The 27,522-nt window shown below is 39.5% G+C and overlaps 1 protein-coding gene across 1 annotated transcript in view; it reads right to left on the reverse strand.

Moving 5' to 3' along the window:
* Positions 1-27,522, reverse strand: part of me2 (malic enzyme 2, NAD(+)-dependent, mitochondrial) — a 97,453-nt gene that overhangs the window by 26,247 nt on the left and 43,684 nt on the right. Inside the window, exons 5-10 of the mRNA XM_059989726.1 lie at positions 22,789-22,864; positions 19,129-19,290; positions 17,868-17,971; positions 10,442-10,551; positions 7,161-7,258; positions 3,363-3,476 (exon numbers count right to left, since the gene is read on the reverse strand). Of these exons, the coding sequence (XP_059845709.1) occupies positions 3,363-3,476; positions 7,161-7,258; positions 10,442-10,551; positions 17,868-17,971; positions 19,129-19,290; positions 22,789-22,864 (664 nt within the window). The remainder of the gene's footprint in view (positions 1-3,362; positions 3,477-7,160; positions 7,259-10,441; positions 10,552-17,867; positions 17,972-19,128; positions 19,291-22,788; positions 22,865-27,522) is intronic.

Raw genomic sequence — 27,522 nt, forward strand, 5'->3', positions numbered from 1 at the left:
AGGAAGGACAAGCCTATGACTGGGTACAAATGCAGACAGAGCAAAGAATTAAACTGTACCTCAGAGGGAAAATTCAAAAGGGTGCAGAATGCAGGACTGACGGTGCTGTATTTAAATACGCGTGGCATTCGGAAAAAGGTGAATGAACTCATGGCGCAATTAGAGACTGGCTGGTATGACGTTGTGAACATCAGTTTGGGACATTGGGAGCTTAACATCAAAGGATAAACTGTATCAAAAGGACATACAGGAAAGCATAGGTGATGGTATGGCTCTGTTTCCAAGAGATGGAATTACATCTTTAGAAAGAGGTGACAAGAGGCAGAGAATGTTGAATGTTTGTGGGTGGAGTTAAGAAATTACAAGGGTAAAAATAACATTATGGAAATCATATAAAGGACTCATATACAAGTCATATAAAATTTGTTGAATACTTCCAAGATGGCTTTTGAGAGCAGCTTGTGCTCGAGCATACTTGGGGAATAGCTACTTTAGATTGGGTGTTGTACAATAACCCAGATCTTATTTGGGAGCTTAATGTAAAGGAACTCTTTCAAGACAGTGAAAATATGATTGAATTCATACTGCAATTTGAGAGGGAGAAGTATAACCCGCATGTATCAGTATCACAGTAGAATACAGGGAGTTACAGAAGCATGAGAGAGGAGCTTGCCCGGGTGGATTGGAGGAGATACTGGCAGGGATGTCTGAAGTTTCTGGGAATAGTTCAGAAGGCACAGGATAGGTATGTCCCTCAGAGAAATAAGTTCTCAAATGGCAGGGATAGGCAACCGTGGCTCACGAGGGAAGTTAAGGAATGCATAAAAGCCAAGGAAAGGACATACAAGGTAGCAAAATAAGTGAGAATTGGATGATTGGAAAAATTTTAAATCCAACAAAAGGCAACTTATAAGAAAGGAAAAGATGAAATATGAGGGCAAACCATCCAATAATATAAAGCAGGATACCAAAAGATTTTTTCCCAATTATATACAGAATAAAAGGGAGGTGAGAGTTGACATTGGACCACTGGAAAATGATGTTGGTGAGGTAGCAATGGGGGATGAAGAAATGGCAGATGAACTTAATGAGTACCTTGCATCAATCTTCACTGTTCAAGACACTAATAGTGTGCCAGATGCCAGTGAGTGTCAGGGAGCAGGAGTGAGTGCCATTGTAATTACAAAGGGAAAAAGTGCCAGGCAAACTCAAAGGTCTTAAGGTGGATAAGTCACCTGGACCAGATGGACTACATCCCAGAGTCCTGACAGAAGTTGCTGAAGAAATAGCAGACGCATTGGTCATGATCTTTCAAGAATCACTTGATTATGGCATGGTCTCGGAGGACTGGAAATTCCAAATTTTACTCCACTCAGATTCTTTGAGAAAGGGAGGAGGCTAAAGAAAGGAAATTATAGACCAGTTAGCCTAACCTCAGTGGTTGGGAAAGTGTTGGGAGTCCATTATCAAGGACGAGGTTTCAGGGTACTTGGAGACTAATGATAAAAGAAGTCAAAGTCAGCATGGTTTCTGTAATGGGAAATCTTGCCAGACAAATTTGCTAGAGTTATTCAAGGAAGTAACAAGCAGGATGGACAAAGGAGAGGCAGTGGATGTCAATTACTTGGATTTTCACAACACATTTGATAAGATGCGATACATAAGGCTGCATGATAAAATCCTATGGCCTTTCAGAAAAGATATTGGCACAGTTAGAGGAATGGCTAACAGGCAGGAGACAGTGAGTAGGAATAAAGGAGACCTTTCCTGGTTGGCTGCCAGTGACTAGTGGTGCACCTCAGGGGACAGTATTGAGACTGCTAATTTTCACATTGTCAATGATTTAGATAATGGAATTGATGGCATTGTGGCAAATTTGTGGATGATATGAAGATAGATGGAAGGGTAGGTAGTGCTGAGGAAGTAATGCAAATGTAGAAAGGCTTGGACATATTGGAAGAATGGACAAAAAAGTGGCAGATGGAATACTGTGTTGGGAAATGTATGATAATGCGTATTGTTAAAAGGAACAATAGTGCTGACTATCTAAATAGGGAGAAGGTTCAAACATCAGAGGTGCAGAGGGTCTTGGGAGTCCTCATGCAAGACTCCCAGAAGATTGATTTACAGGTTGATTCTGTTGTAAAGAAGGCAAATGCAATATTGGCATTTATTTCAAGGGGAATAGAATATAAAAGCAAGGGGATAATGCTAAGCCTTTATAAGACACTAGTCAGGCCACACTTGGTGTATTGTCAACAGTTTTGGGCCCCATACGTCAGAAAGGATGTGTTGTCATTGGAGAGGGTCCAAAGGAGGTTCACAAGGATTATTCCAGGAATGAAGGGGTTAATATATGAGGCATGTTTGGCAGCTTTGGGCCTGTTCTCACTGGAATTTAGAAGAATACTGGGGGATCTCATTGAAATCTACCGAATGTTGAAAAGGACTAGATAGGTTGGATGTGGAGAGGACACTTCACATGGTGGAGGTATCCAGAACTAGAGGGCATAACTTCAAAACTGAGGGTCAACTTTCTAGAACAGAGGTAAGGAGGATTTTTTTTTTAGCTAGAGAGTAGTGAATCTGTGGAATGCTCTGCCCAGACTGCAGTGGAGGCCAAGTCTGCGGGTATATTTAAAACAGAAGTTGATAGTTTCCTGATTGGTCAGAGCATCAAAAGATATGGCAAGAAGGCAGGTGTACGGGGTTGAGTGGGATCTGGAATCAGCTATGATGGAATGGCTGAGCAGACTTGATGGGCTGAATGGTTTAATCCAGCTCCCATGTCCTGTGGTCTCATGGAATACCACTAGTCACCAGCAACCATACACCAGCAGAGTATGTGCTACTCAAACTCCATTCCAACCACAAATGGGGGATTGCACTGAAACCTATCAAATATTGAAAGGCCTAGATAGAGTGGATACAGAAAGGATGTTTCCTATATCGGGGAAGTCTAGGACCAGAGGATACAGACTCAGAATAGAATGAAGTCTCGTTAAAAACAAGACAAGGAGGAATTTCTTAAGCCAAAAGATGGTAAATCTGTGGAATTCATTGCTACAGATAATTGTGGAGGCCAAGTCATTGGGTATATTCAAAGCTGAGGTTGATATGTTCTTGATTAATAACATAAAAGGTTATGGGGAGAAGACAGGAAAATGGGGTTGAGAGGGATAATAAATCAGTCATGATAGAATGGCACAGCAGACTCAATGGACCAAATGGCATAATTCTGCTTCTATGTCTTAATGGTCTAAAAAGGGAATATAAAAGAAATCTGCCTCACAAATATAGAGCCAGACAACTCAAATATCCATAAAGGTTAATTTTTAAAAAGCATGAAACTATGCTCTCACCTTACAAAGCAAACCATACTTGTCAAACATCCATATCTTCTTCCGTGCTTCCTCATCTGGCACACCTGACTCTTTCATCGCCATCACGATCAGTTCTGCAATGCCTAATGCTGCCTGCATGATAGTGGTTTCAGAAGATACCAGCATTAAAATAATTTGAAAATAATAAATTGGAGAGAATTTAGCCACAACGGACAAAATCACAGAGCTTGACATGCAGAAGAGTAAAATTGGACTAAAGAGTATTTTTACTTTTGAAGGAATAAACAGAGTGACTTTAGTGAGGCAGAAGACTATTGCCAAACAGTTTCTAGAACCACAGAACATTACAGCACAGAAACAGGCCTTTCGGCCCTTCTTGGCTGTGCCGAACCATTTTTCTGCCTACTCCCACTGACCTGCACCTCCAAACCCCTCTCATCCATATACCTGTCCAAGTTTTTCTTAAATGTCAAAAGTGAGCCCACATTCACCACTTCATCTGGCAGCTCATTCCACACTCCCACCACTCTCTGCATGAAGAAGCCCCCCCCCAACATGTTCCCTTTAAACTTTTCCCCCTTCACCCTTAACCCATGACCATTGTTTTTTTTTTCTCCCCAAGCGTCAGTGGAAAAAGCCTGCTTGCATTCATTCTGTCTATACCCATCATAATTTTATACACCTCTATCAAATCACCCCTCATTCTCCTATGCTCCAGAGAATAAAGTCCTAACCTATTCACCTTTCTCTGTAACTCAGTTTCTCAAGTCCTAGCAACATTCCCTGCAAACCTTCTCTGCACTCTTTCAACCTTATTACTATCCTTCCTGTAATTAGGTGACCAAAACTGCACACAATACTCCAAATTCGGTCTCACCAATGTCTTATACAACCTCACCATTACATTCCAACTCTTATACTCAATACTTTGATTTATAAAGGCCAATGTACCAAAAGCTCTCTTTATGACCCTATCTACTTGTGACGCCACTTTTAGGGAATTTTGTATCTGTATTCCCAGATCCCTCTGTTCTGCTGCACTCCTCAGTGTCCTACCATTTACCTTGTATGTTCTACCTTGGTTTGACCTTCCGAAGTGCAATATCTCACACTTGTCCACATCATTCTAATCAATATCAGTCCCATGGATCTGCCTGGTTGTTAGACACCATGCTTAGCGTAAACAGTTTTTAAATAGCATCAGTTGCGTGTGCTTGTGTTGAAAAAGTAGTGATTTTTGTCACTGATGGTTGGAGAGAAATAAGCAGCTATTCAATTCAGATCTGTTTTGTTCACTGCAATTTTAAGCATTCAGGCTTGGAAATGCGGGAAACAGCCAAGAGTGAAAAAAACAGATTTTCTACTTTAACAAGTTAGAAACTATGAAGAATTTGAAGGTATCAACAATGTTACAATGAAAATGAAGATTTGGAGGATGCAATTGTCAAAAGGATTGTGTGATGACTGTATCTATACTACGTGTCAGTTCTGATTTCATTCATTTACAAAGAGAACATGGCAACGTACAATGGATCATTTCCTCAATTGACAATTATTTAGAACTAATAGTTTAATAGCACTGACAGTGTTGTGATATGTTCTTTTTTACATTTAAATAATTGGGCAGCCGCTTAATTGGGCCAAAATGTACTAGCCCTCATGTGTCTCAATTAATCAGGATCCACTCTATCTGTTCAAAAACTGTAAAATGACCGGTTGTAATAAGTATGTAAACCTATATTCTGTCAGAACAAATGTTAATAGTTGAAAGATACATCATTAAGATTAAGTCTTCTGTACAAAGAGATACTGAGCTGGATTTTGTAATTAGTTGAAGGAATGGCTTCATTTTATCTGTTGGACTTCAACAAGCCTACAGACTTGTGTGTGTTGTACCATATCCTAATACTGGAAACTGATTTCCATGCAACATGGGTCAGGGACACATGCTTACTCATTAACCTGATTTTTAAACTTAAGCCCTGCAGGATGCAAATCAGAAAATGACAATTAAGAATAGTTAATAAAAAGCCGAAATATTGTTGGATTCTGATTTTTTTAATTCCAAGTGTAATACCCAGGTTTACGATCATGCTTTGTTGTATTATACAGTTATGCTGTTGGGTGTTTTACTTTCTATAGACCTTCTCAAAATGCAATGTGTACCTTTAATTATAATTTACAATCAAGTAATTCAATTGATTGATAAGTTAGACGTGTTGCATTAGCCAACAGGATTTGTCTTGTTAACATTTTGACCAATAAGAATGCCCCGGGACACTCCTGATGGATGGATGGGGGAAGTAGCCATTTTCTTGAGAGTGCAGGAGTTTTGGAGAAAGAAGGAAAATTGGAAATGGACAACAAACTTAGTAGAAGAACATGAAATCGTTTGGAAGGACAGATACTACTGTTGGAAAATCCTACTGTTACTAAACGTTTTCAATTGTCTTTGTTTTATTAACACTTACCAAAATGATCATGAAGGAACCTTTCATTAATCATTAATATGAAACTGAAAGTGAGAATTGCAGACTGTTCTCTATTCATATTATCTACAGATCCAAGGTGATTGGAAAAAAATATAGGGGGTATATCAGAGGCAGTTTTTTTTCACAAAGTAGTAAGTGCCTGGTATGCATTGCGAGGGGTGATGGTAGGGGCTGAAAAACAGGGAAGTTTAAGAGACTCTTGTGTAGGCATATGGATGTAAGAGAAATGGAGAGTTACAGACTGTGTAGGAGGTTTTGGATTACAATATTTTTGTTTCAAGGTCTTTTGGAAGTCAGGAAAGAGGCACAAAGCTTGTTGCTTCATGATTTTTTATTAATAGAACAAAGAAAATTGAAAACATTCAGTAACATGAGCAGAAGGTAGTAAAAGGGAGAAAAGAAGCAAAAAAAGATGGCAGAGCCTTGCGATCAGCTCTTTACGTACCCCACAGATAAGAAATATTCCATTCAAACTTGCAGTTAAGAGTGAATCATACAGATAGCCCCTATTTAAATCATTCAAAACAAGAGAGCCTCTAGAATCATCTAAATTTAACCACTTGGGGACACACTAAACAACTGCATATGCATACTGTGGCATCATAAAAATACGAACAGGTAATTTGTTAAGATGCAAAGAAAGTAACAATTAAACAGTCTAATTCAAAATTACATACAGTAAGAGATAGAAATAAAACATTATTTAAATCTCCAACAATTAATAGCTGAAAAATGATAATCCATGTTAAAAAATTAACCTTTTTTTGCCAAGAAATGCTGTTATGCAGCAAATAGGAGTTTTCTAATAACTTTTTTTCTGGCAATTGGAAAATACTAGCTCATCACAGCAAGATAATGAAAATCCTGGTGTTCAAAATAGTTGGTTATTGAAATATAATTGCTGAACAAATAAAGGTGATGCCATGCCGAATTTAATCAAGTATAATAAGTCAGATTTAGTAAACTGAATAATGTGTGAATATTTGTCTTCTTGGAGTCAATGATGGTGCTCAATGTTTTATGAAGGATGCAAAAAAGGAACTATTAGATTTTGTTAAGCCAAAGTTTTTCATAAATAAGTAGAGTTTCTGTGATTTACGTAGTAAATGCATTACTGTATAAAATGATAGGACATCATTAAAGGGTGTACAAGAATTAGACAAGTTACACCTGAAAAAAATCAGTGGGTGAGGAATACCAATGGACATGAAGTGTTTGGAATTCAGAAAGGTATTTGAGAAACACAAGAGATTCTGCAGATGCTGGAAAATTTACCCATAATATTAAAAAAAAATGATGAAAAAGATAGGTTACAATGTCTCACCTCCCCAGCTCCAAGAAACAGATATCGGTGCTCAGTGATTGGTTTGTTAATTACTCTCTGAGCTGACAATAATCCTGCAAGTGCTACTGATGCCGTGCCTGTATATTATAAAAACACAACTAGGTGTTAATCAAAGAGGGAAAAAAGCACACTTTAAAGTGGATATTGAACACTCGAACACTCAAAAGTTCATCTTATGCTGTTAATATAGTTAACACTCAAAACCAAAATTACTACAAGAATTTAGAATTTTATTAATAAGAGAAAAATATATTGAGTACTCCAGATTCTTAATCAAATTAAAAATTTCTTAATCTTTACAAAATACACAGTTGTTAAACTTGAGTTAATTTGTTTGAACGCTTTCAGCAGTTCTCATTTTCTACTGACTTGTCAGGATGACTATTCCTATCCAGGAATATAATATTCTCTTCCATTCCAAATGTATTTCAGAAGACTAAAATTCATTCACTATATCACGGTTGATAATCTTACAATATACAGAGGAATACAAACCATGGCTCATAGCTATGATTCAATAATAAAAATAAAGTAACTTTTAAATGAAAATTCAAAGTAAATTTGATTATCAAAGTACATAAATGTAACCTCATACTATCCTAAGATTCATTTTCTTGCGGGTACTGTACTCAAAGATAGACTCGCAACTTTCTACAGTTATACTGTGAGGAGCATTCAGACCGTTTATATCATCATCTGGTAAGAGAAATGACTACACAGGATTGAAAAAAGCTATAGAAAGCTGCAAACTCAGTCAGCTCCATCAATGGCACTAGCCTCCCCAGCACCAAGGACATCTTCAAAGGTAATGCCTCAAAAAAAAAGCAGCATTCATCATGAAGGATGTGATCACGCTCTTCTCATTGCTACCGTTGAGGTGGTACAGGAGCCTGAAGACACACACTCAAGGCTTTAGGAACAGTTTATTACTATACTGTGGGAGGGGTATGCAACAGGTGGCAGAGAAGGAATGCCAGGGCGTGGGCTGGCACGGGTGTAGACACAACTAGCAATTAGATACTAGTTAAGGTCACTTGATTCCAAACAATTGGTTTATTGATTACAGAATGTCTCTCCAGCGCTTCCATGCTCCCTCCCCTCTCCCAACTAAGATTCCCCTCTCCCTGCCCCCTTTCCACTCCACAATAGAAACCCATATCAGAATCAGGTTTATCCTCAGATGTCACATCCCTAACACTTTTGCATAGTACTGAACACTACCTCAATATTTTTTGCTCTTTTTGTATGACCTATTTAATTTAACTTTTTAAAACACATTTCTTACTGTAATTTTTTTAAAAAAACATTGTTCTGTATTGCAATGTATTGCTGCCGCAAAAAAAAATTCATACATATCCTAATGATATTAAACCTGATTCTGAAGAGAGATTATTTCACTTTCATGATATTATTACAGTGCAGAATCCTTGTAATGCTATGGCAAGACATCCCATTTGTCCAACTGTCCAAAATCCATGTAAAATTGTTCTCTTATGAAGTATAAAGCATCTGTAGCATTATACTGTTTACTTTTTAAACTTGTGTCCTAAGTACACCTAATTATTTATTAAGTTATTTGTGGAAATATTACTTTATGTACTGTGTCTGCAGAAATGTTGTTTTGTTGTTTAGTTTGACTTTGAACTTAATAAACAAATTCTTTCAAAAGTGTTCTATTTTCAGATATTATCACTGGCAGTGGAGAGATTGGACCATATTATTGCCCATAATAATTTGTCAGTTATCGACATCTACCTACCAGCCTACGTACTGATGTTCCCTGGGACCAAATGAGTGAAATGCCAATCAGTCTCATTACACATCTCTCTTCTAACATTCCTATTCTTGACTTCCTCCTCGTATTCATCAATTTCCAAGGTATCTTTGCTGAATTTTGATATTATGCACCTCCTTATAGTGTTTCTACTTACCTTCCCCTACTCTCAACCCACCCTTTCGGTCATATTTGTAGCTCAGATGCAAATCATTTATCTACACATTGATTTTGTTCTTTTTTCTACTGATGCTGGTATTTATGCATTTCTGCACATTTTATTCCATATCTGTACTTTAACTTCTAACATTTTTTATATAATTCTTTATAATTTTTGAATGTTGTTTTTGTTGCTTGTTGTGCCTTGACCAATACACTATAGCTAAGTCCTAAAACATGTGAATGAAGTTGATCCTTGATGCCGCCTAACTTACTGAATATTTCCACTATTTTCTGTTTTTAATTCTGTGTCCGCAGTCTTTTGGTTTTAACAAGATATACCTGCCCTTTGAAAATCCTAATAAACTAACTCAGGACCTCGTTTCATTAAGAAATATTAGTCTATAGTTTCTTTGCCTTTTGCTTTTAATGCCCATGTATCCAGTGAAATCCAACATGGATATTGGTTCTTCAGATAACTTGATCTCTCATTTCAGAGTACAATTAATTAATTAATTAAGTTCAAAAGCCTGGAGGCCCCATGTGCACACTTAGACACTAAGGGTTCAGAAAACGAGTGCAAAAGCCCACCTTTATTTCAATTAGGTTGATTCAAAATTCAAGATTTTTATATCATTTCCAGTACTCAAGTGTAAAAGAGAATGAAATAATTGTCGCTCTGGATCTAATGCAGTACTAAGAAACACCAAGATAAAGAACACAATAAAAATAAATACACAAGATAGCTTATATACATAGATTGATTGTATGTCCATAAAGTGACACTAGACACAGGATTTTCTGACAGGAAATGATAAAGGAGAGGTGGTTGGGGTGTGCAAGGGTGGGCTGATGGGTGAAAGTGTAGATCACCCTGACTGGGGAAATTAATTGTTTATGAGTTTGGTGGTCCTGGCATGGATGCTACCTATGCAGCCTTCCGCCTAATGGGAGTGAGACAAACTCCCACTCCTATCACTAACTTTAGTTCCAATTATCACTAATTAGGCAATCATTAACTGTACTTAAAATACCACAGGAGGCCAATTGGTCTATTGGGTTCATGCTCATTCACAGGGAGTGATCCCATTTCCTTATTTGCCTGCAACTTGCTCTCTCAGATATTTTTCGGGTGGCATGATAATATAGCAGTTAGAGTAACATTACTACATCGCCAGCAACCTGAGTTTAATTCTGCCACTGTCTATACATAGTTTGTACATTCTCTAACAATATTAGACTAAGATGTGCCCTGAAATTTGTCAGATAACAACTATTTTATCCAATTTATTTTTTGTTGGTATGATCATAATTGTTAGAAACTCACCTTGAATATCATCATTGAATGTACAATATTTATCTTTGTATTTCCTCAAAAACCTGAAGGCATTGTGATTCCCAAAATCTTCAAATTGAATAAGGGTATCACGACCATACCTGTTTTAACATAGATAATTATGTATTAAGTTTCTTGACAGCAAAATCCATCTTACATTTTTACAATGGTTTTGATATTTCAAAGTGTTCGAAAAAACTTGATAGGGATGTAATGAAGCAAAATTCAACAACAAATTATCCAGTTGTGTAAGATGACCAAAATATAATTAAAAATAGTAGGTTTGAAGAAGACAATTAAAATACGGAAACAAAGAGAGATAGGGCAGATTTACAGGGGGTATTCCAAAATTCAGTTTCAGCAGTTCGAAGTTGGCAAAACTGAGATGTGCCAGTGACTAGAAAGAGGTACCTATATATCTTAAACACAAGATATTCTGCACATGGTAGATATCCTGAATAATATGCACAAAATGCTGGAGAAACTCAGCAGGTCAAGCAGCAAATATGGAGGGGAATGAACAGGCCATGTTTTGGGCCAAGACCTTTCATTAGGGCTGGGAAGGATGGGAAAAGAAGCCAGAGTAAGGAGGGACGGAAGGAGTACAACATAGAAGGGAAGTGAGAAGCTGGGACATTATAGGTGGAAAGGTTGATAGATAGGAGAGGAGAGTGGACCATGGGAGAAAGGGAAGGAGAGAGGTGATAGGCAGGAGAGAAGAAGAGGGGAACCAGAATGACAATGGAAGAAAAGAGGAAGGGGGGAGAAATTATTGGAAATCAGAGAATTCGATGTCCGTGCCATCAGATTGGAGGCTAAATATCTTAGAAGGGTTGTGGGAAGGAGGTCATGGAAGTATTTGAAAATTAAAAATTAAAAAACTAAATTAAAACTAAAATTTTTTTTAAATATTAATTAAAAGGTTTAAGTCTCTTAAGAGATTTAAGTACGTAGCATTGTTAGAGCCTGCTTATACTGTATATGTTAGTAAGTACAACATGACAGAAAAACTTAGAGCCAGTAGGGAAGCAGCAGAAAATTTCAAAGGCTGTTAAAGTTTAGACTTATACTAGTATCCCACTCAACTCCCAAAACTGCTGTGCTGAAACCTGATACAAACCCTTGTTCTTTGCTGGTGTAGACAGTCTGCCTGAGCGGTGAATCTGTGGAATTCATTGCCACAGGCAAGCTGTGGAGGCCAAGTCATTGAGGTTGATTGGTTCTCGATTTTTAAGGACACCAAAGGTTACAGGGAGAAGACAGGAGAAAGGTGTTCAAAGTGATTACAAATGAGCCATGATGGAATGGCAGAGCTGAATGGCCTTATTCAATGGGCTGAATGGCCCAAATCTGCTCCAATGTCTTACAGTCTTATCGTTTAAGTGTTTGGGATGTGGAAGGAAACTGATGATTTGGAGAAAACCCACGCTGTTTACGAATCAGAGGCTCAAAGATGAGAGATCTGATACCTGGCAGTCTGAGAGTACAGACAAGATACTGGAGGTGGCTTCTCTCTCTCTGTGAGTGAGGTGGTGGGCAGGAGGAAAGAAAGGTGCCTGTCTTGCTATTGTTTTATTGTTGTTTTGCTGAACATTGTTCAGCCAGAGATGCCGTGGTATCATGCTGGTTAGCTTGACACTATGACAGCTCAGGATGTCGGAATTCAATCCCAGCGTGCTTTGTAGGGTGTTTGTTCGTCTTCTCCGCGAGTGCATGGGCTTCCTCTGGGTGCTCCAGTTTCCTCCCACATTCCAAAGATGTACCAATCATGGTAAATTATCCTATGATTAGGCTTGTGCTAAATAGGTGGGTTGCTGACAGCATGGCTCATTGGACTGGAAGGGCCTGTTCCACACCGTATCTCTAAATAACATTTAAAAATAATTAAATACATTGTGGGCACGCTATCTTGGCACTGGAATGTGTGGCAACACGTGCAGGCTGCCCCAGAACATCATTAGGTTTGTTGCGCCACGTGGTTCCATCCAAACAGCAATAAGCATAAAGGTGTCAAAGGTTATGGGAGAATGCAGTTAGAGGGATAATAAATCAGCCACAATAAAAAAATACCTGGAGAGGGATGGGCTCCGCCAGGTTTCAGATGCCCAAGACACGCCGTACAACGAGCACACCAAAAAGATCGGTGCAAAAAGCTCGTCATGACGGTGCCTCGATGATACCACCAGGAGTTAAGGGGCGCACGCACACACACACACACGAAATTAAATGATGGAGCAGACGATGGGTGAATGGTCTGATTTGGCTCCTACTGTATGTCTTATGGCTGGCATTTGAGAGAAAGGGACAAACAACACCTTTGGTCAGCAGGGTAATGATGGGCTCAGGGAAGCATCTTAACCCACATGGTAAGTAGGGGCCACCGCCAGGACTCTCTGAACCCCGCAGAACACCCCATCTCCTACTGAATGTAGAGGGAGTTCAAATTCGATATAAATGTATTTAGTTTGTGCTTTTCCGCTGGACATCCATGGAAATGCACAAATTAGATGAACCATTGATGATTTACTCAGAGATATAGCACGGGAAAAGCCTTCCTGGCCCAATGACCCCACACCACACAATGACACCATATGACAAATTAACCACTATCCCATACTGTGTGCCTTAGGAACGTGGAAAGAAACCGGAGCACCCAAAGGACACTGGGAGAACATACAAACTCCTGACAGACAGCAGCAGGAAGTAAACCCAGGTTACTGGCGCTGCAAAGTGATATGCTAAATTTTACACTACCATACTACCACTCCTGTGATCTGCTTAAACCAAACCAAGTAAGCTCAACAAACCCAGGGATGCCATTATGTGCAACAGAATTTCACTCTCACTCCTTCCGCCCTGTTTGGTGGCACAGTTCTTAATAGTTTGGAGATTTCTTGATGGTAATAAGCAGCCAAGAAAAGAGGGGAGGGCAACAGCTCTCATTATACTGAACATTAGGTGATAAGGGAATCATAAGATCCAACACATGAAAGCGAGGATGGAATTTATACAAATAAATATCACCAGTGCCCCAGCAATGGTCCATAAATAAGACATCCAGCCCATTGGTCTGCTCCACCATTCCATATTTATTCTCTTTTGTCAACCTCATTCTCCTGCTTTCTCTCCTAACCTCTGATGCTATGACTAATCAAGAACCCATCAGCATCTGCATCAAATATACCAATGATTCCACCTCCTCAGCCTTGTGGCAACGAATTGCACAGATTCACTACCCTCTGGCTAAAGAAATTCCTCCTCATCTATGTTTTGAATAGACGTTCTTTTCTGAGGCTGTGGCCTCTGGTCCTGGACTCTCCCACTAAAGGAAAACATCCTCTCCACATCCACTCTAGGCTTTTCAATATTTAATAGCTTTCAATGAGATCTTCTTCATTCTTCCAAACTCTGTCGAATACAGGCCCAGAACCATCAAACGCTCTTCATATTCCTGGGGTCATATCTGCTATGCTACAAAATCTTGCCCAAGTAATTTAAATCGTATAACTTAAATTCATTCTCAAAAGGATTAAGAAAATTAACAGTATATATTTTTTTAAAAAGCAGCCCCTGTAACAGTTGGACAGATACATAACAAGTTGTGTACTCACTGTCTTTTCTCTCAATTATTGTACTATCCTCCTTTCTTGATATAAATGAATAACTTTACAATGACACTATATGATTCAATAACCAATTAATACACAACTTTAAAAAATTAAAGGAAAATTCACTTCAGAAAATTTGAGTAAAGGTTGTTAATAACAAACAGCTTCCTTGAGAGAGTTCAAGATTATTTCAATTACTCTCTACCACCAAGCATAAGACTAAAATTGCATTAGGACAAGAAATGTTAGGATAGGAAACAGCTTCTTCCTCCAGGCCATGAAACCAATACACTCCCCAGCACCACACAGGTCGCATCATATATGATGCCACCACTTGTTTTTGGTATGGTTAAGTGATGGGGCAAGTGAAGTTGAATGAAGTTATCCACTCTGGTTCAGGAACCTGATGGTTGAGCCTGGTGGTGTGGGTCCTGAGGCTACAGTACCTTCTTCCTGATGGCAGCAGCGAGAAGAGAGCACGGCCTGGATTGTACTTACGACCAGAAGACCACGAGGCATGGAGTGGAATTAGGCCATTCAGCCCATTGAGTCTATTCTGTCATTCCATCATGGCTTATCCTGGATCCCACTCAACCCCATACACCTGCCTTCTCAGCATATATCCTTTGATGCCCTGACCAATCAGGAAACTATCAACTTCCGATTTAAATATACCTACGGACTTCACCTCTAGCAGTCTGTGGCAGGGCATTCTATGTATTTACTACTCTCCAGCTAAAAAAATCCTCCTTAACTCTGTTCTAAAGGGTTGCTCCCTCAATTTTGAGGCTGGGTCCTCTAGTTCTGTATACTCCCACGACAGGAAATCTCCACTCCACATCCACCCTATCTAGTCCATTCAACATTCAGTAGGTTTCAATGAGATCCTCCTACATTCTTCTAAATTCTAGTGAGCACAGGCCCAAAGGTGCCAAATGCTCCTCAAATGTTAATCCCTTCTTTCCTGGGATCATCCTCATGAATCTCCTCTGGACTCTCTCCAATGACTATACATCCTTTTTGAGATATGGGGCCCAAAACTGTTAACAATACTCCAAGCGCAGCCTGTCTAGTGTCTTATAAAGCCTCAGCATTATCTCCTTGCTTTTATATTCTACTCTCCTCGAAATAAATGACAATATTGCATTTGCCTTCTTTACCACAGACTCAACCTGTAAATTAACCTTCTGGTCTTGCATGAGGACTCCCAAGACCCTCTACACCTCTGATGTTTGAACCTTCTTTCCATTTAGATGATAGGCTGCACTATTGTTCCTTTTACCAAAATGTATTATCATACATTTCCCAACATTGTATTCCATCTGCCACTTTTTTGCCCATTCTTCCAATTTGTCCATGTCCTGCTGCAATCACATTGCTTCCTCAGCACGACCAGCCCTTCCACATATCTTCATATCATCTGCAAACTTTGCCAGAAAGCCATCCATTATCTAAATCATTGACAATGTAAAAAGTAACAGTCCCAATATTGACCCCTGATGAACACAACATTCATTGGCAGAAAAGGTTCCTTTAATTCCCACTCACTTCCACCTGACCATCAACCATTCTGCTATCCAAGCCAGTATGTTTCCTGTAACGCCATAGAATTTTAATCTTGTTAAGCACTCTCATGTGTGGCACCTTATTAAATGCCTTCTAAAAATCCAAGTAAATGACATCCATTACCTCTCCTTTGTGCACCCCGCTTGTTACTTCCTCAAAGAACAAACAGGTTTGTCAGGAAAGATTTCCCCTTGCAGAAACCATGTTGACTTTGACTTACTTTATCATTAGTCTCCAAGTACCCCGAAACCTCATCCTTAATAATAAACTCCAACACTTTTCCAACTACTGAGGTTAGGTTAACTGGCCTATAATTTCCTTTCTTTTGTTTTCCTCCCTTCTTAAAGAGTGGAGTGATATTTGCAATCTTCCAGTGCCCCGGGATCACGCCGGAATCAAGTGATTCCTGAAAGATCATGACCAATTTATCCATTATCTCCTCAGCAACCTCTCTCAGGACTCTGGGATGCAGACCATCTGGTCCAGGTGACTGATCCACCTCAAGACCTTTGAGTTTGACGAGCACATTTTCCTTTCTGATAGCAATGGCACTGACTCATGCTCCCTGACACTCACAGACCTCTGGCACACTGCTAGTGTCGTCCACGTTGAAGACAGATCAAAGTACCCATTAAATTCAGCTGACATTTCTTTATCTCACTGCATTAACTACATCACCTGCATTATTTTCCAGTGGTCCAATATCGACTCTCACCTCCCTTTTAATCTTCATAGATCTGAAAAAACTTTTGATATCCTGCTTTATTTTATTGGTAGTCTGCCCTCGTTTTTCATCTTTTCTCTTCTTATAGCTTTTTTCTTTTGCCTTTTGTTAGATCTGCAAATCATCCAGCTTCGCACTCACTTTTGCTACCTTTTATGTCCTTGGCTTTTATGCAGTCCTTAGCTTCTTTTGTCAGCCACAGTTGCGTACCCCTGCCATTTGAGAACTTCTTCCTCTGTGGGACATATCTACCCTGTACCTTGTGAACTATTCCAAAACTTCAGCCATCTCTGCTTTGTTGTCATCCCCGCCAGTATCCTCCTGGGCAAGCTCCTCTCTCATGCCCCTGTAATTCCCTTTATTCCATTGCAATATTGATACATGTGACTTATGCTACTCCGTCTCAAATTGCAGTACCAATTCAATCATATTATGATCATCGCCTCCTAAGGGTTCCTTTATGTTAAGCTCCCTAATAAGATCTGGGTAATTACACAACACCCAATCTCAGACAGCCTTTCCCCTAGTAGACTCAAGCACAAGCTGCTCTAAAAAGCCTTCTCCTAGGCATTCAACCAATTCCCTCTCTTGCAATCTGACACCAACCTGAATTTCCCAATCCCCTTGCACATTGAAGTCTCCCATTACAATTGTGTCATTACCCTTATTACATGCCTTTACCAGTTTCCTTTGCAATCTCAACCCCACAGCTAGGCTACTATTTGGAGGCTTATAATGGTGTTTTTACCCTTGCAATTTTTTAACTCCACCAACAAAGATTCAATGTTCTCTGATCTATGTCACCTCTTTCTAAAGATGTAATTCCATCTCTTACCAACAGAGCCTCACCACTGCTTATGCCTTCCGGACTGTCCTTTCAATATTTTGATGTTAAGCTCCCAACTATGGCCTTCTTTCAGCCACAACTCAGTGATGCCCAAAACGTCATACTGACCAATTTCTAATTGCGCCATGAGTTCGTCTACCTTATTCCGATTGCTATGTGCATTTAAATACAGCACCTTCAGTCCTGCGTTCTTCACTCTTTTGAATTTTGCCTCTGTGGTATAATTTAACTCTTTGCTTTGTCTGCATTTCTATCCAATTATTGGTCTGTCCTTCCTTACATTCATGTTACATCCATCATCTGCTTGTAAACCTACTGGCTCATCCTCAGCTCTGTCATACTGGTTCCCATCCTTAATGATGGATGCTCAGTGTAGATATGCTCAATGGGTGGAGGGCTTTACTTGCCGCTGCATATTAGCAGTTTATATATTCTCTCTATAACTGCATGGGTTTTCTCCTACATTCCAAAGACATACAGTTAGGGTTAATAAATTATAGGCATACTATGTTGGCGAAGGAGGCATGGCAACAATTGTGGCCTGCCTAGCACAATCTTTATTAATTCAATTTGATGCAAACAAATTGTAGGTTTAATTGTTTAATTGTAGGTTTCTCTGTATGTACATATGTCAAATAAAGCTAATCTTTTATCTTTTTATAGATTACTTACTTATTCACAATTGCTTCCATAAACTCATCAATGAGTTCATCATAATTGTGCGAGCGATCTCTTCTCTGGTAAAGACCCATATAAAATGGATCTTTCAATAGAGTCTGGAAAACAAACAAACTTTAAGTCTGTAAAGATATAAACCACAAATGTTACTTATTCCATTGGACTTCCCAGAAAATGCACAAATTAAATGCACCTTAGTTTATCATCTGTTTAATGCAGACATGGTCAACAACTAGACATGACATTGCCTGCAACAGAATTTAACTCTCATTTCTTCCTCCCAAAGTCAGAGAGATTAGCTGAATTTGCAGAGTTTGAGGAGACTTGGTATGTCACCAAGACTCTAACAAATTTCTACAGATGTACCATGAAGAGCATTCTGACTGGTTGTATCACCAGCTGCTATGGAGGGAACACTGAACAGGATTGCAAAAAGCCTCAGAGGGTTGTAAATTCAGCCAGCCCCATCATGGGCACAAACCTCCTCACCATCCACGTGATGCCTCAAAAAAGGCAGCATCCATCATTAAGGATCCCCTCACCCAGGACATGCACTCTTATCATTGCTAACATCAAAGAGGCGGTACAGGAGCCCGAAGACACACACTCAACAATTTTGGAACAACTTCTTCCCCATCACTATCATGTTTTTTCCAAATAGATAATGCACAATACCTCACTCTTTTTTTTGCTCTCTTTTTGCACATATTTTTACATATATTTCTAATCGTAATTTTTTAAAAAAATTATGTATTGCAAAACAACACATTTTATAATATACACCAGTGATATTAAACTTGACTCTGATTCTAAGTAGTATCCTTTGGATAAGTAACAGAACCAGGCATATTTTGCAGATACAATTAATTCAAAGTAAAGCAGCAGATGCAAAGCAAGAAACAAAGTCAACAAAATCAGTTTGAATTTAGCACAGGCACTGCAAAATTAATAGCCATCTCTTAATTTAACTTCCTATGCTGTCTCCACCAACAAATTTTTACCTTTCAATGGGTTCTTTACTGACAAATTGCAATCACACTTTTTTTTGACTGCTCCGATCATGGCTTCTCGATTAGAGCCAAAATGTCTGCAAGTATATTGCCAAGTTCAGTGATCAATCAAGCTTCCAAATTTTCCAACTGTTCTAGGCAGGCATACGTCTTTCCAATTATAGAATACACGTTTTAATCTCGTTGCTAAAATAGACATTTGTGATACTTGGAATGCATCATTCTTTAGTGCTCGGTGGAATTACCTCATTATCAGTACCGACGTCGATACAGACAGGAAGGCATCCCCGCGGATCAATTCCAGCACATGTCGTGTACAGGCACAGCTTTCCTACTGGTATTCCCATGCCATAAACTCCCAGGTCTCCAAGTCCCAATATCCGTTCTCCATCTGTTACAACTACAGCCTGTAGGAAAAATAGAATACAGCCTTCAAATTCCTCTTAAAATACTCCAGAAAAATCAATATGCAACTGGAGAAAAAGATCCAATTAACCATTGCAAAGCAAAACAAAAAATTTTAATTATTCCCCAAGAACATAACAATTGCTGTGCTCCAAAGATTTAAATGTCATCACGACATAAAGGATTAGCAAACTCAAATTCTATTTTTAAAACCACTAAATAACCATAATCTTCGGAAAAACATTCAGTCTTTTTTTGTGTGGTAGAGACAAATTAAGGGCCAAGAAATGATCTTGACATTGAACACTAATTTCTCCCATTTCTAGTCATTTTTCCTCCTCCCTCTTCTTCTATTTCCCACTCTGGCTCCCCGCTTATCTCCACTTCACACCTGCCTATCTACTCTCCCCGTTGTCCCTCTTCCTTCCCATGTCTCCCATGGTCCACTCTCCTCTCCTATCAGATTTCTTCTCCAACCCTTTACCACTTCCACACATCTCCTCCTGGCATTTTGCTTCAATCCCCCTCCTTCACCCATCTGGCTTCAGCTATCACTTTCTAAGTTGTGTCCCTTCTTATAAAACACAGGAGCAGAATTATGTCATTCAGCCCATCGAGTCTGCTCCACCATTCCATCATGGCTGATCCTAGATCATACTCAACTGCATACACCTGCCTTCTCAACATATTCTTTCACACCCTTACTAATCAAGCTACACAACTGCCCACCTTAAATATACCACAGACTTGGCCTCTACTACAGTCTGTGGCTCAGCATTCCACAGATTCACTATATCTGACTAAAAAAATTCCTCCTTACCTATGTTCTAAAAGGTCGCCCTTCAATTTTAATGCTCTGCCCTCTAGCTCTGGATACCCCACCATAGGAAACATCCTCTCCACATCCACCTTTACTACACCTTTTAACATTTTGTAGGTTTCAATGACATCCCCACGCATTCTTCTAAATTTCAGTGAGTACAGTCCCAAAGCTGCCAAATACTCTTATGTTAACCCCTTCATTCCTGGAATCATCCTTGTGAACCTTCTCTGGACTCTCTCCAATGACACTACTTCTTTTCTGAGATATGGGGCCCAAAACTGTTGTTAATACTCCAAGTGCAGCCTGACTAGCATTATCTTCTTGCCTTTATATTCTATTTCCCCTTGAAATAAGTGCCAACATTACATTTGCCTTCTTTACCACAGACCCAACCTCCAAATTAACCTTCTTGGAGTCTTGCACAAGGACTCCTAAATCCATCGACACCCCTGGTGTTTGAATTCTCTCTCCATTTAGATACTAGTCTGCACTATTGTTTCTCTTATCAAAATGCATTATCAGACATTTCCCAATACTATATTTCACCTGCCACCTTTTTGCCCATTCTTCCAATTTGTCTAAGTCCTGCTGCAATCACATTGCCTCCTCAGCACTACCTACCCCTCCATCTATCTTTAGATCATCTTCAAACTTTGCCACAAAGCATTCAGTTCTATTATCCAAATCATTGACAAACAATGTGAAAAGTCGTGGTCTCAATACTGACCCCTGAGGAACACCACTAGTCATTGGCAGACAAGCAGAAAAGGCCCCCTTTATTCCCACTCGCTGCCTCTTGCCTGTCAGCCATTCCCCTATCCATGCCAGTATCTTTCCTGTAATGCCATAGGAGTTCATCTTGTTAAGCAGTCCCATGTGTGGCACTTTATCAAATGCCTTCTGAAAATCCAAGTAAATGACATCCATGATTTTCTCCCTTGTTCACCTGCTTGTTACTTCCTTGAAGAATTCTAAAAAACTTGTCAGGCAAGATTTCCCTTTACAGAAACCACGCTTTGACTTATTTTTATCATTAGTCTCCAAGTACCCCGAATACACACCCATAATAATAGACTTCAACACTTTCCCAACCAATGAAGTTAAGATAACTGGCCTATAATTTCCTTTCTTTGCCTTCAACACTTCTTAAAGAGTGGAGTGGTATCTGCAATCTTTACCAGTCCGCCGGGACCATGCCAGAATTAAATGATTCTTGAAAGATCAGGACCAATGCATCTGTTATCGCTTCCGCACCATCCCCTCCTCCAGCATCATATTCTGGCATCTTCTCCCTTCTTTTCCAGTTTCAGAGCAAAACACTGCCTGTTTATTCCTCTCCACAGATGCTGCCTGATCTCCTGAGTTCCCCCAGCCTTTTGTGCGCGTTGCTTTGGATTTCCAGCATCTGCAGTATCTCCTGTGTTAATATTTTGGGCATTCCGGTTTCCTCCCACGTTCCAAAGAGTTAGTGAGTTGTAGGCATACAGGAAGTGTGGTCTCACTGATTTGACTTTAACACAATCAACACATTTCACTGTACGTTTTGACACACATGACAAATAAAGCTGATCCATAATCACTTCCAAATCAGAATGGTAAACATGCTAGAATCATGGGGAATTACAGCAAAAAGCCTTTAAACCTTATTTGCCCACATCAGCTGAAACAAATTACTAAAACTGGTCCCTTTCACAAAACTAATCTCTTGGATGACTGAAATCCAGACACCTAACCCTCCAGCAATGGATGAAGCATTCCCCCATCAAGAAACACATGTGCCCTCAACTAATTTCTCTCTATGCCTAGAGATCACCCCTGCCAAAGCCGGCTAAACTTATTTTCTTTACAACCATTTCTCCTCAATTAAAAGGACAAATTACTGGAAACATTGTTGCAATTGGCTCCTGTAATAGCATTGCTCTATATGTTATGCTTTCATGGCATCCCTTTATTTACTACCTGCTTCACTCAGTCACCTTCCTCCTCTAACAGCCTTATCTTCAATCACTACATCACCCTATGGGTTCAGCATTTCTAATGAGCAACCCATGGTCAGCAAAGAAAGTTCTCACTAGATCATTGTGGAAAGAGATTACAAATTAAAGTGTACTTTTGACCAAGGTAATCATTTCTCCTTTTCATATGTTATTCCAGAACAATTTAAAGATGATATTTAAATATCTAAACATCACCAACTGGATCTACAATTGCACCACCAGTTAATCATGGCAGCCGCATATTTGGGACTATTCTTAAAGGACAAAAACTAATCAAAAATGGAGGGATTTCCTTCATTTACTCACATCAGTGGTGTGTACTTGTGTGGCCATTAGACATTACTCACACTTAAAATGAACAGTTTTTAAATAACATCAGTGACATGTGTTTGTGTTCAAAAAGCAGTGATTTTTGTCATTGCAAGAACAAAGCAGTAAGACAAGTCCAAAATGTCTTGCATGTTGCAATTTCAAGCATTCAGGCTTGGAGATGCTAGAAATGACCAAGAGTAAATTCCCTTCGGCTAACTGGGCAAAAATGTACTGGTTCCAATGTGCCCCAATTAAGTGGAATCCACTGTAGATCATGTACTTGGAGTATTGAGGATAGAAAGTGATGAATGTAATTTCCAGACTTTGCCAACATGTCTGATACCAACTATGCACCATTTGATCTTTACCTTAATCTGTGTCTCTGGCCAGTTGTCAAGAATCGATCTAACATGGCCTTTGTCCAAAATGGAAATAAATACACCCCTGTAGAAAAGTGGGAAAAATAGACAAAAATTAACACTTAAAATTACATCCATGATAGTATTGAAAACTAAACCTTTGGGCTGTCTTCTGCTAATTAAACATGTTTTGCAATTATTTTGGTACCCAGAATAATTTGCTTGGAAATTTTCTTCAAACTTAAAAAAAAGTTGTAAAAATGTTTCAGTTGTTCATTAGTGAAGAGAGTTTTGGAAAATACAAGAATCAATGGATATTAGGTATCAAGTTGAAAGATTAGCCACAATCTTTTTGAATAATAGAACAAGCACAAGAGGTTGAATGGTTTACTTATGTCCCTGTACATAACAGATGGAAATAACCAATCTCGTTTCCATGAAGCAACTGAAACTCAAGTAACCCAATTTCTCCTCCAATACACACATATTTGAACTACAATTTAAACATAGAACAGTATAGCACAAGAACCGGCCCTTCAGCCCATCAAATGGGCAACTAAACTAGTCCCTTATGCTTACACGACATCCATATCCTTCCATTTTCCTTACATCTATGTGCCAATCTAAACACCTCTTAAAAGTCCCTAATGTATCTGCCTCTACCACCAACCAGGCAGTGCATTCCAGGCATCCACCACTTGCCTCTCACATCTCCTTTATAATTACCTCCCTCCCTGGTGTTAGGCATTTCAACTATGGGAGAAAGATATGTGTCTGTTCTATTGACAGTATGCTTCTTGTAATCTTATAAAGGAGCCAGTAAAGAACTCAAGGCACTGACAAAATTTAGAACAAAAGTCATACATTCAAAAGACTGATAAAGCCCAACTACTCTGAAAACTATCAGTAGCTCAGAGTAATTATAAGTAAGGTTCTGCACCATTCTGTTCCTATAACATACCGATAGGATCCACAGTGAGAAAAGCAGAACACTTTGATTACATTAGCAACCATCTCTTCCAGACTCTGTTGCTGGGTCAGCCTTACTATCCACAGACCATCTCAGCAGCAGTTCAGTAACCACACTAGACCTTTCACTTACACAGGAAGTGCAATTCCAACCCTTCTGCATTGCACAAGATTATAGTGGCTTACAATATTTCAGTACAGTACAGGCCCTTCAGCTCACAACGTTGTGCTGCTTTTTAACCAAAATTAATCCACCTCTTCGCTTCTCCACAGGCCACCATTCTTCAATCATCTATGTCCCCATGCAGCATTTAACAATTTCTCAAATACCCCTAATGTATCTGCCTCTACCACCCCGACAAAGTGTTCTGTGAACCCACCACTCTCTAGGTATAAAATTTACCTCTGACATTTCCTCTATATTTTCCTTTGATCACCTTAAAATTACACCCCTTCATTTTAGCTATTTTCACCCTGGGAAAAAGTCATTTTGTACACCTCCATCAAGTTGTCTCTGATTCTTCTTCTCTCCAGCAAAAAAAGCCCTAGCTCACTCAACCTATTCTCATAAGACACACTCTCTAATCCAGACAGTATCTTGATAAATCTACTCTGCACCCTCTCTAAAGCTTCCACATCCTTCCTATAATGAGGCGATTACAACCAAACACAATAACACCATAAGACATAAGAGTTAGGCCACTCGGCCCATCAATTCTGCTCTGCCATTTCATGATGGCTGATCCATTGACCTCTCAACCTTATTCTCCTGACTGTTCCTCATAGCCTTTCACATCCTGACTAATCAAGGACCTAATGACCTCTGTCTTTGACACACCTAATCCTGTCATTACTGAACTACTGCTGAGATGGTCTGTGGCAATGAATTCCACATATTCAGCACCCTCTGGCTACAGAAATTCCTCCTCATCTCCACTATAAATGGATGTCACTCTATTCTGAGGCTGTGTCCTCTAGTCCTCACTATAGGAACCAGCCTCTTCAAATCCACTCTATCTCGGCCTTTCAACATTCAGTAGGTTTCTCTGAGATCCCTCATTTCCAGCACAGAGCCAGAGTCATCAATCACTCCTCATACAATAAGCCTTTCATTCCCAGAATCATTGTCATGAACCTCCTCTGAACCCTCTCCAATATCAGCACATCCTTTCTTAGATGTTGTCCAAAACTGCTCATAAACTTCAAGAAAGACCTCACCAGTGTCTGATAAAGCCTCAGCATCACATCCCTGTTCTTTTATGCTAGTCCTATTGAAATGAATGCTAACACTGCATTTGCCTTCCTCAAAACCCATTCAACCTTCAACTTAACCTTTAGGAAATCCTGCACAAGGACTCCCAAGTCTCCTTGCACCTCGGATTTCTGAATTTTCTCATTTGGAAGATAGTCTACGTTGTTATTCCTTCTACCTAAGTGCATGACCATACACATCTTGACACTGTATTCCATCTGCCACTTCTTTGCCTATTCTCCTAATCTGTCTAAGTCCTTCTACAGACTCCCTGCTTCCTCAACACTACCAGCCCCTCCACCCATCTTCATATTATCTACAAACTTTCCCACAAAGCCATCAATTCCATCATCCAAATCACTGACATACAACGTAAAAAGAAGTGATCCCAACACCAACTGCCAGGGAACACCGCCATTCGTCACTGGTAGCCAATCAAAATACGTACCCTTTATTCCCACTCTTTGCTTCCTGCCAATCAGCTAATGCTCTATCCATGCTAGTATCTTTCCTGTAATACCTTGGGCTCTTATCTTGCTAAGTACCCACATGTGAGAGAACTCATCAAAGGCCTTGCAAAAATTCAAGTACACAACATCTACTAATTCTCCTTTGTCTTCTTTTCTTCTTCCTCCCTCCTTTCCATATGAGTGGAGTCACATTTGTAATTTTCCATTCCTCTGGAATCATGCAAGAATCTAGTGATTCTTGAAAAATCATTACTAATGTCTTCACAATCTATTCAACCACCTCTTTCAGAACCCTGGGGTACAGTCCATTTGGACCAAGTGATTTATCTACCTTCAGAACCTTCAACTTCCCAAGCACTTTCTCCCTAGTAATAGAAACTGCCCCCTGACACTCTAAAACTTCAAGCGTACAACTCATGTCTTGCATATTGAAGACTGATGCAAAATACCCCCCAATGGTTCAATGTCACCTCTTTTAGTCTTTATATATTTGAAAAAAAAACTTTTGTTATCTGCTTTGATATTACTGGCTAGCCTACATACATATTTCATCTTTTTCCCCTCCTTATGACTTTTTTTTAAAGTTATCTCCAGGTTTTTGAAAACTCCCCAGACTTCTAACTTCCCACTGATTTCCAGTCTGTTATATATGCTCTCTTTTGCTTTTATGTTGGCTTTGTCAGCCATGGTTGTGTCATCTTGCCTTTAGAATACTGCTACTTCTTTGGGACATATCCATCCTGCGCCTTCCAAATTGCTCCCAGAAACTCTCGGCATTGCTTCCCTGCTCTCCTCCCTGATGGTGTCCCCTTCCAATCAAATTTGACCAGCTCCTCTCTCATGCCATTTACTCCACTGATAAAATTGACTTTAGCTTCTCCCTCTCAAATTATAGGGCGAGTTCTATCATATTATGATCACTACCTCTTAAGGGTTCCTTTAGTTTGAGCTCCCTAATCAAATTAGGTTCATTACATAATACCCAATCCAGAACAGCTGATCCCCTAGTGGGCTCTAGAAAAACATATTTTAGGTATTCTGCAAATTCTCTTTTGAGTTCCACCACCAACCTGATGTTTCCTGTCTACTTGCATGCTGAAATCCCCCAACACTCTTCCAACATTGTCCTTTTGACGTGCTTTTTCTCTCTCTCATTGTAATTTGTACAGTTCAGTGTCCTGTATATAACTCCTATCAGGGTCTTTTTACCCATGCATTTTCTTACCTCTGCCCATAAGGATTCTACACCTCCTGATCTTATGTCACCTTTTTCTAAGGATTTGATTTCATTTTTTTGCCAACAGTATCACACCACCCTCTCTTGTCTACCTACCTGTCCTTTTGATACAATCTGTATCTTTGGATGTTAAGTTCCCAACTATAATCTTCTTCTAGTGATGCCCACAACATCATATCTGCCAATCTCTAACTGTGATACAAGATCTTCTACCCTTTAGTGTATATTGTATGTATTCAAATACAACATCTACAATCTTGTATTCATCATCCTTTTTGATTTTGTCCTGTTACACCGTAACTTATTCCACTGACTGCAATTTTGCCCTATAATCTGCTTCTGGTTTAAGATGGTGCTGGTTAACCTCTGCGACTTATGGCTGGTGGCTAATGAAACAAAGATAGCAACTAAACACTTCGTTAACCACATTTTTTCTACCAAACGATCATCGCAAGTAATAGTCTATAACCCCCCCTTTGGACTTGGAGGCAATTCAATGTGGCATGTCTGAGGCAAAGTGAGGCAGCGCACCATCATCAAGGTATAGAAGAGCATGAAAGATTGGGCACAGGCTGAATCAAAGCCACAGGGCTCAACTGAGCGTGATGTACATACAGATCGAAGCAGCGAAATCCAGTGATTCCAAGCAGCAGAATCTGTTGTTCGGACGGAGAGTTAAGCGCTGGGACAGATTGAAAAGGTCAAGGTGTCAAGGCACAAGGAAAGGTACAGGCCAGTTCAGATCACTTCTCTAAGCAGCAGAACCTGATATTCAGATGGCGTGTTCAGTGCCAGGTCAGATTAAAAAGGTCAGG

The sequence above is a fragment of the Hypanus sabinus genome, chromosome 14 (genome assembly GCF_030144855.1).
Source record: "Hypanus sabinus isolate sHypSab1 chromosome 14, sHypSab1.hap1, whole genome shotgun sequence".
Lineage (NCBI taxonomy): Eukaryota > Metazoa > Chordata > Chondrichthyes > Myliobatiformes > Dasyatidae > Hypanus > Hypanus sabinus.